Source organism: Aquila chrysaetos, chromosome 12 (genome assembly GCF_900496995.4).
Source record: "Aquila chrysaetos chrysaetos chromosome 12, bAquChr1.4, whole genome shotgun sequence".
NCBI lineage: Eukaryota > Metazoa > Chordata > Aves > Accipitriformes > Accipitridae > Aquila > Aquila chrysaetos.
In genome coordinates this window covers 23,108,368-23,118,217 of record NC_044015.1, presented here as the reverse complement: position 1 = coordinate 23,118,217, position 9,850 = coordinate 23,108,368, and the positions used below count along the sequence as shown (strand labels likewise).

General features: G+C 41.9%; 1 protein-coding gene across 4 annotated transcripts; it reads left to right on the top strand.

The window, feature by feature from the left end:
- The first annotated feature begins 335 nt into the window (after positions 1-335).
- On the top strand, positions 336-7,726 carry LOC115349697 (holocytochrome c-type synthase). 4 transcript variants are annotated; one of them, XM_030034290.2, is made up of 7 exons: positions 336-390; positions 1,052-1,201; positions 1,949-2,097; positions 2,727-2,875; positions 4,016-4,135; positions 4,947-5,033; positions 5,285-7,726. In XM_030034290.2, exons 2-7 carry the CDS (start codon positions 1,087-1,089, stop codon positions 5,481-5,483), a joined length of 819 nt encoding a protein of 272 aa, XP_029890150.1. In that variant the 5' UTR covers positions 336-390; positions 1,052-1,086; the 3' UTR covers positions 5,484-7,726. The 4 variants fall into 4 exon arrangements, with proteins under 4 accessions (XP_029890150.1, XP_029890151.1, XP_029890153.1 ...); XM_030034291.2 differs by lacking the exon at positions 336-390 and adding an exon at positions 406-497; XM_030034293.2 differs by lacking the exon at positions 336-390 and adding an exon at positions 495-513.
- Positions 7,727-9,850: the final 2,124 nt, after the last annotated feature.

Here is a 9,850-nt window from a genome sequence, read left to right as displayed (position 1 = left end):
CGCCCCCTCTCCATTCCCGCTTGCGGGAGCCGTTAACTCTCCGCAGAACAAGGCCTCTCCCCGCCCCTGCCGCCGCGGCCCGCCGGCGCCCTGCCCTTCCAGGCGGTCCCAGCGGCCCTCCTTCGCCGCCGGGCCGCTGAAGGCCGCCGCCTGCAGGCGGCGCCGCGGCCGCTCGGCGGCGACCGGCCCCCGGTGCGACCTCCCGGCGGAGCGGCGACGGCCTGCGGCCCTGGGCCCGCCCGCCCGTCGCTCCGCAACGCAACAGCGCCGGCGCCTGCCCCCGCCCTCAGCCCGCCGCCAGGCCCGGCGGCGCGGGCCCCGCCCCTCCCGCCGGCGGCGGGCGCAGGCGCGGAGCGGAGCGGGCCGGCGGCGCCGCCGCGTTCTCGCGAGGTGGGGCGCGTGGCGTCGTGCTGCCTTGGGGGCCGGCCGCGGAGCCGCGGGCCGGGCCGAGCTGGCGGCGGCGGCGGCGGCGGCGGCTCCTGGGGACGCGCCGCGCGGTAGCGACGGCGGGAGGCGGGTGCTGAGGGAGGGCGCGCGCCGCTGGGCCGGGCCGGGCCGGGCCGGGCCGGGCGGGTCCGGCCGGGCAACGGGGGGCGGGCCTGACCTTGCCCGCGGCGGGGTCGGTCACGGTGTGTGTAACGGTGCCGCGGCCTCGGGCGCGGCGTTCCAGGCGGCGTGTGGGTGTCGCTGCCCGGGGCGGGCCTGGCGGGGCTGCGGCGGGATTCGGGGTGCGGGCAGAGCCCCCCCCCCCGGCCGCGCGGCCTCACCCCGCCCCGCCGCCAGTGGGCGTGAGGAGACGGGCTGGGCGGCGGGTGTGGGTGTAGGTGTGGGTGTTACCGGTGGGGAGCCCCGCACCGCTGGTCCCACGCGAGATCCTTCGCCGTCAGTCCTGGTGGGCGCTGTGGATTTTTATTCAGGCTGGGTGTTTATTAAACGGATTTCTTATTCATTTTCTTCAGTTTGTGATGCAGCGACATACCTGTACTGGCGTTCACCTTAATAAATAACCGGTGTAGTTCTGCGTTACAGGTGTTCGCTTTATTTTCTTTAGAAACTTGATCTAAAAAGACCCGGTGCGCGGAAGCCATGGGTTTGTCTGCGTCCTCCCCGGCTGCTGCAGGTCAGTCGCCAAATGCATCCAAGCAATATCAGACAGCATCTCCGCCTTCAGAATGTCCTATGCATCAGGAAAAAATGAGTGGTAATTATTCTTGAAGCTCAAATGAAATAAACTCTCTAGATGGAAAACAGATTGAAAAATATTTGGGGGGAAAAAAAAAAGAAATTATTCTACAAATAAAAACTTGAGTTTTTCCTTTAGCAAAAATAGCTCTCAAGTAACTTTTCATGAAAAGGAGTCAGTTGTTCACCAGAACAGCATGCAAGCTGCTTTGTCTGTAGAGACAGTAGGTGCTTGCTGTAGAACCTGTGGGTCGATCCCGATTGTCATGTTTCGAGGGGTCCTGCAAATTATTCCCATTGAATGGTACAGCCACAAAGGGTCAGGTAGGTGCAGGGGCCCCTGCAAAGACAGTAGCTGGGGGCAGGTGGTTTTCGCCAGAGAACATGCAGCTGGAAAAGGGCACGAGAAGGGTGGAATAAGATGAATGTCTGGAGAAGGAGGAGAACATCAGCTCCTTCGTTGACACAGTCAACACTCTGATTAACATTGCTGTGGAAATCTTAAGTACAAACAGTTCAGTATAGAGGCTAGCATGAGGTGGGGAGTGAGCGTTCAAGGCTACATAAGACGCTAAGATCTTACCATGGTGCTGGGTCCTAAAATGCGGGAAAGAGAACAGTTAAAACTGTTGCAAAACTCAGAAGAAAAAGCGAAATACCAGTTTGTATTTATGTGAGCGTTCAATGAACTGTTTTCCGTTTCCTGTCGGGTCTTAAGAGTTTTCATTTTGTAGCAAAACATATACCCTTTTTTTCTGTATTTCAGGTTGTCCCATGCACATGAAGACTCCTGATCATAGAACTGAGAACGCAGACGATGTTCCTGCACATCAAGAAAGAGCGTATGAATTCGTAGCATGTCCAGTGAAGTCTGGTGCATCTCAAATGAAAGATGACATAGATCCTAGCAACATGGTAACTTTTGCTTATTTCAGATGTTTTCTTCAGTCTTGTTTCTTCTGAAATACTCTCCCTAGAATGTAAATACTGATACTGTCCAAGGTGGGAACTCTGGCAAATAATGTTATTTTTTAATTTTTAACACCACTTTTTTTCATTTTGTGTGCAAATATTTGTATAAAAACAAGTTATGTCTTATTTAACATTCTCTTCAAATTTACATCTTTTGATAAAAGGTGGTTTTCCAGTTTGTAAATATTTTTTGATGTCTATGTCTGTTTGTTAGTTACATGCATGGTTTTTATGCTACATTAGTGGGTTTTAGGTTCTGTGTAATAGCAATATGGATGAGTTCTGATTCGGGTCTCTCTGAGATTTCCTTTGATTTACAAAGGAAAAAAAAAAAAAAAAAAAAGCACTGCTCTTATGAAAGTTGAAGTTTAGGCAAAGGGGTTCCTTTAGTCTTCATATGACGAACTTATGCAGAGTTCTGCTGTAAAAGAGAAAGGTAATTTTGGTAGACTTAAATAAAGGCAGAACTTCTTGGTAGCAGCTGATTGATTACGCTTTGATTTTTCTTAAACAGCATTACATAAAAAAAGTTTTCATACTCTTGTTTATTGTTGATTCTCCTTGTTTTCTAGATGCCTCCTCCTAATCAGCAGCCATCCGCAGGTCAACCATTTCCATTGTCAACTGTTAGAGAAGAATCTTCCATTCCTAGAGCACATTCTGACAAGAAATGGGTCTACCCTTCAGAGCAAATGTTCTGGAATGCTATGATAAGAAAAGGGTAAATACACTATGAATTATCAGATGAAATCTGTGAGCCTGAAACTCATGAAGTAATATCATTAGTTACTATTCATCGATATTATTTAAAAGTTTGTGGGCTCTAAGCAGTAAATACTTAACTAGCTCTTTTAAAAATTTCTATTTTTATAAACAGCTTTGATTTAAAGGGTGAGCTGGTCTCAAAGCCATATCTTCTCTAGTGATCAGCAAGGTGATAGGGAGTGTCAGGCAATTGCTACTATCTCAGAAGATTTTCTTAAAAGTCAGTACATAGGCGCAGACAAACTTTGCATGGTTGCCAGCTTTCAAACTCAATCGGCTTCATGCTAATCCTATAAACTGATAGTAAAAGTTCTATGTGAGAACATCTAACTTGACTTTGCAAAATTGCTAAAAACGTGGAAATTGTTTGACAAGTAGATGTTTTCAGTCTTTACAACAATTCAGTGTAGGCAAGATCTAACTGAATGCTAGATGTCTCCTGTGGCCTAAAAAACCTTCTGTGCTGCTGTTTCCTCATTCTTTTGTAATTACTTGTTTGTCATTCTGACACAGATCAACTTCAAAGGTGGTTACTATTAAAGCAATAGTAATTCTTAGTTCTACATGTCAATATTGTTCTTAATATGTCATAAGCAGTCTATATTGAGCACACAAATTTTGATCCTGTAAACACTTAAATGTGTTCAATGTTATGCCTGTTAAAAAGGAAGCACGCATGTAGTCATAGTGCAGGGTCAGAGAGATGAAAGGCATTTCTAACTATGCAAAATTTATTGAATACAGGACTTCTGTGCATTAGGAATGCAAGTGGGATTTTTCCTAAGCATTTTTACGAATACCGTGGAAGTGCTGATGTTTGCACACCCTGATAACTTTCTGATCCAGTTAAGCTGTTAATTTAGCTAACTAGAATTTGTGGATCTCTATGATGATAACTTTGATAACTACACTTTTGCACAGAAAATGGAAGTAGTTCTCAAGATGCTTAAGCAGATGAGCCAGAAGTTTCCATACTTGCTTTGTGTCTTTGCATAAAACCTTAAATCTCTTGATTCAAAAGCCCATCAGATAAACTGAGGAAGGTGGAGTAGTTGTGCTGTAATGCTTGTAAGCTTTTCATATTCTAATTTTTTAGGTGGAGGTGGAAAGATGATGACATAACAGGTGAAGACATGACCAACATCATTAAGATTCACAACCAAAATAATGAGCAAGCTTGGAAGGAGATTTTGAAGTGGGAAGCTCTTCATGCTGTGTACGTACATGTGAAGTGAAAAGCAAATCCTTTGGTTTAGCTCTTGCTTTTGCAATTCTTTGAAAGTAGAATGTCTCTTTAGTTTTCGCAGAAATATTTTGGTGCTGATACGTCTCAAAAGTTACAGTCTTGTAGGAGCCTGCATTTTGATTAATATGGAGGAAGATTATCCAGAAGAGCTTAACTACAACTGAATAATTACTATGTTGATAAAACTTATGAGCATTTTGGTGGTGTGCGTATAATGAGGATTTGGAGAAGTTAACTCTTTATTTTATCTATTTGGGAATTACTTAATTGAGATCTTTATGTCATGACAAAAAAGGAGATGTAAACTTAGATGAAAAGTGACTGGTGTAAAACCAGCTGTCACCTTTTAGGTCAGTATAGTCCCTGTTCCTAGAAGAGACAGACTAGTTAAGCATTCTGTACGTAGAAATTGTTCTCTGAAATTCCATGATCTTTGTTACATGGTAGTTTGGATTATGGTTTTCTGTTCTTTAATCTATTAAATCTGTGGATTAGATTTGCTGAGAACTGCTCTATTGAGAAGTTAGAACAATGGTGTGAAGCATATCAAAGGTACTTTATCATACCAGCAGTAAGTGCTGCCAGAAACTGGGGGACTTTTCAAACCTGTTAAAAAAAAAAGAAAAGCTCGTTTAGATCACTTGCAATTAATCCTTCACTGTTGCTCTTTCTCCTATTCGGTTTTTCTGTTGCTAAAACAAATTACCATAGTGTTTTAAACACTTAAAATAATACTGTTTTAAAAGGTAAAAAGTATTGTCTTTTTTAATTGTGTGCACAGGGAATGTCCGTGTGGACCATCACTGATGCGGTTTGGAGGCAAAGCAAAGGAGTATTCACCAAGAGCCAGAATACGTTCATGGATGGGGTACGTGGGGAGGAAAGGTCTTCCAGTGAGGTGGGAGGGTAGTGAGATGTGTCTGAAAACATGGTATAGAATTTATTTTACGATGTTTCAGAACTGGAATTGCAAGTTATAATTACCAGAAGATAGAAGTACTAGTGGGGATCTTATGCCAGTATCTGGATAGATAAAAAAATCTTCTTAAATAGGACTTCCTCTCCAAGGTTCATAATATCCATTAAAATATCTACATGGTCTATTATCTGTCTTTCCAGATATGAACTTCCCTTTGACAGACATGATTGGATTGTTGACCGATGTGGAAAAGAAGTGAGATACGTTATTGATTACTACGATGGTGGAGCAGTAGATAAGAACTACCAGTTCACTATCCTTGATGTTCGCCCTGCGTTTGACTCACTCTCGGCTGTGTGGGACAGAATGAAGGTAGCTTGGTGGCGGTGGACTTCGTAACTACTCCTGAAAAGTAAACCACTTTCCTCCTAGACTAAGGATAAGTGAATACCAGGACTTGAAATAGAAGTTCACTGCAGCTATCATTATTTTCATCATCACCACTGTTCTTTGGGGGTGGGAAGGGAGGATGGGGAAATCCATTGTTAAGCACACTGACGCTTTATGGTGTTTTGAATGAAATAATAAAGTTACAGTAGCAAAAACATGTATCTTAATTCTCTTAAGAGCTGGGAAATCTTTTCTTATTTTGTCACAAATTCTGCCTAAGCTTGCATTTCATGACTCCAGTGCTGCACCAGATACATGAGGTTTCTGATTCTGACTGGAGTTTTGAGTCTTACTTAAATAGTGAAGACTGGAAATTTCATACCTGGTTTCACATACTTACAGTATTTGGATGCTTAGATGATGAATAAAGGGTGAAAGATCTGGACTGTTTAAAACTGCGTGTTTTCTTAACTATATAAACCCATGTATTTGTTTTCATATGGGCACTTTACCTGTTCAAATACATGCTTCCTCAGAAGACTTTAGTAAATTATTTACTAAATTTATTCTGTTGAAGGAAGTATAGCGTAGTATGACTGTTTTTAAAGGTATGGTAAGTTGAAAAGGAGAATATACTCATGCCTTAACCTGCAATTTATCTTTGAACAGAAGAACATCTGTTAGAAGAAGGAAATGAGTGTCAGTTACTTTTAAAACAACATTTCTAAAAGGAGATAAAATTGGTATTTAATGGCTATTTATTTAAGTATTGAAAAGGTTTGTTTTCTGATGTAAGAAAACTGTATTCTTCTAGTATTTTCATGTCTTCAACGTGTGTCTCGTGTAATAATGCATTCAGGACAGAATTAAGCCTTATTTAAAGAAACTGTCATGCAGTGCATCTGTATTTTGTATCTTGGCTTCATCAACTGTACCATAGCATGTTATTTTTATATAATAGGGAATCGCACAAGAGTGTATGACTGCACAGTCGTACACATTTCTGCATGGTGGTTATAGTGAGACATATTACAGGTGTGTATATAACTTGGCTAGAAGGATATCAAAAGTGCCAAGAAATAAGGCTGATTTGAGTGTTAAGAGTGATGCATGTTAATGTTGTGTGGCTTAAAGGTTTGATTAATGTTTGTGCTTAATAAGGGAAACTAACTTTTTTTTTAAGTCTTCCACTGTAATAGCTTTAAATTTGCATGGCTTGGTAAATTTCAGGTGCCATATACCCCTACATTTAAATTATTCCTCCCTTTTAGCATATATTACTCTTGAGAATGAGTCCTCCATGCAAAGGGAGGGAATGGAAGGAGTAAGAGAGTATCTTACTGTAGCTTCTCAAATGGGAGAAGCTTTCTTCATTTAACTTCACAACCTTAACCAGGAACCAGCTGTACATTCATTTTCTGAAAGTGGTTATTTTTAACTGACATTGGAAGGTGGTGGTTTTTTTGTGGTTTGTTTGTTTGGGTTTTTTTCTTGAGGAGAAAGCCCCACGATGTTTCAGTCACGTAACTTCCCATTTTGGAAAAAATTATTCAGGGAAGCTTCCCTACTTTAAGGTACTAATGGAGATGGATGGTTCCCACTTCAGAGGCAACTGTACTGCATGGTAGGAATAAATATTACCCGGAAGTCCAGAATCCTAAGAGAAAATGACGCTCTTACCCCATCCACTTTCCTCATTCCTTTTTCACCTTTTTAGTGATTCCTATGTATATAAATGAAAAACACTTTGGGGCAAAAAAAAACCCCTCCATCTGGGTAGGCAGTGTATATATGAGAGATGGGAGAAGCGTGTGAGCTTGTATGAAGCATGTCTGATAATGAAAGAGCTGCTCCTCTCTGTTCTAACAGTAAAGACTGAGGCTTACTGCTTTTTGGGGTGGGGTTTTTTGTTTGGTTCATTTATGTGTACGTTTGGTAACTTGATACACACAGAATTCTGCATTTCTCAGAACTAAATACGGAAAAGGTACACCAATGTAGGGAGTGCTTCAGAAGCTTCAAAAGAACGAGTTTGCTTTGTTGATTTTGGAAGCATGATATTGAGTGCATTACGGAAATTGTAATTGCTGCTAAATCTGGTGAAAGGTGTCACATGCCACTTCATGTGTTTACTGTCTTCTGTTATGTTCCATCTCACATAGGTTCAAAATTGTTCTTTTCTGTGCTACTGTTAATGAGATGTACTTTGTCATCAAACAAAAAGGAGAACCAAATAAATATACTTTTCTTAACTTTGGTATTTGGTGATCATATTTTTAGCTGTAAGAACTAAGATGAGCTCTTGCATGTGTTGTATGAGATTATAGTCTGTTACAACGAATCACATCTATATATACTATATATATACACTACTCATTTATTTAGGTGAATACAGAACCAAAACCCAAGGACTCAATTCAAGTGTTTGGTAATCAAACCAGCAGCTCTCGGAATAAGAGCATATGACAACAAATATATTCATCCTGATATATTCATCTGGCTAACTTCTGAAGAGAGGAATGCAAGGAATTTTTTTTTTTTAAATAATCCTTGAAGTGTAAATGAAAATAATTCATTTCTACCAGCAGTAAGACTTAAGGAAGTAAACATGGAGTTTTCTTTTTTACGTTTGGGTTACTTATGCGTCATGTTGGCAGTTCACTGTTTCTCGGAAGATGGGTGTCAGAGTGATTAGAATTCTAATGTAAACTTGAAAAACTAATTTAAATTGGTGGTTTTTACCCTTTGGGAGGATGTTTTAACTGTAAAACTATTCTTTAGGCGAGATTAAAGGTGATGTATGTGTATGCATAAACACACACATTTATATCCTTTTGTTGTAAGTATAGAATGGTATAGAGAGTTCATGAAGCTCAAAAAAGTGAAGTATCATCCTGATCAGGGCCTTTCGGGGAATTCAGCAGGTTCAGCATCAGGTTCCCAGTCCTAGTCAGGCTGAAACAGAAGAAACAGAATGTCGGAACCCAGCATCTCCAACCAGGTTAACCTTGTGCACATGCAAAAGGGAAAATGTGGACACTGTCACTAAAGCAGGGCCACTTTTAAAATCAGTTGTGTATGTAGGTATCTAAAGTTCACCTGTGTTTTGCTTTACTGTGTTGAAGCCCTGCTTGACCTGTTGTGTTTGACTTTTGCAGTTAAAACAAGTTAGGAGAGCTCTTCTGGTCTGCAGCTCAAGATGCGTTCTTCAAGGATATTGCGGTGCTCAGAAACTGCAGTCTCTGTGACTGATTGATGGAAAAGGACTCTGGCATAACACTCCAACTGTAGGCAGGTCTTGGGTCATGCATATGTAGTCAGGAGTGGTACTGAACTTTATTACCTGGAGCAGGAGACTATTCTGCATTCAAATACCTGGTTTTGGCCTCTTGCCACTGCATCACTTCAGGCAGCCAGTGACTACCCTGCAGTTGGGGCGCCTGGCACCATGCTGCCAGTCTAGAGGGGCACAAAACGTGGTTGCTATGCCTACAACCCTTCCTACTCAGTAACGTTGGCCCAGCTCTCTGCTCTTCTGCAGTATGTCCTGTTAGTATCTGGCCACCGTGAGTACCCTGTAATTAGGGAGTAATTCACAGGCTTGTCCTTCCCGGGGTGCCTGGAGTTCCTGGCCATGTTGAGTCATCCTATGACATCTTGCCCTTGTACTAGCAGACAGGTTGGAAAGGGGAGCTGTAGCTCTTCTGTTGCCATTTGTTTATTTATTTATTTATTTCCCTTTCCCCTAGAAACAACTTTGCTCCTCCCTTTCATATTATGCTGGTGGTCCTAGCTTCAATCTCTTAAGAATTTTTCAGCTAAGCCCTAGAATTTCTGCCCTACTTTGCTGTAGAAGAAAGAGACTGTATTGCTGGTAAGAAGATACTCGTGTCCATTGTTGATTATTGCTATTTTTTACTGCCAAAGCAAAGTGTTCTGGATTACCATTTTTGAATTATGATGTGAAAGAGGTATGCTAGTTTAGTGTGAAATGGGACAACAATGCTGTCTAATGTTTGCATAATGTATTTACTATCAGGACTTTAATGTGCTCTGTAAATAATTATTTAAAGTCTAAAATATGATGATGAATATTGTTCTGCCTCCAAAAGGTGTGAGAGTGGCAAAGGATCTCTCAGTTCTCTGAAAATGATCATAAATAGTCTGTCATCTTATGCAGTCCCATTTTGTTCGTTCAGCTCTTGTGTCAAAGTGTGGGGGAATAATAGCTAATGTGCCAGAGTTCAAAAGATGGAGGCACAGACACTAAGGTTGCTGTAGCTCAGCTGCTAAAAATGAAGGGAACCGGTAAACTAAGGAGCACTGCTTAATTTTTGGACTCTTACTACTGTTGTGTTCTTTATAGAGGGTAGAAA

Excerpts from the sequence above, each read along its gene's own strand:
- LOC115349697 (XM_030034290.2), top strand. The coding sequence starts at position 1,087 with ATGGGTTTGTCTGCGTCCTCCCCGGCTGCTGCAGGTCAGTCGCCAAAT. Across the intron at positions 2,098-2,726 it reads ACATAGATCCTAGCAACATG|ATGCCTCCTCCTAATCAGCA; the intron begins GTAACTTTTGCT and ends CTTGTTTTCTAG. Across the intron at positions 2,876-4,015 it reads AATGCTATGATAAGAAAAGG|GTGGAGGTGGAAAGATGATG; the intron begins GTAAATACACTA and ends CTAATTTTTTAG.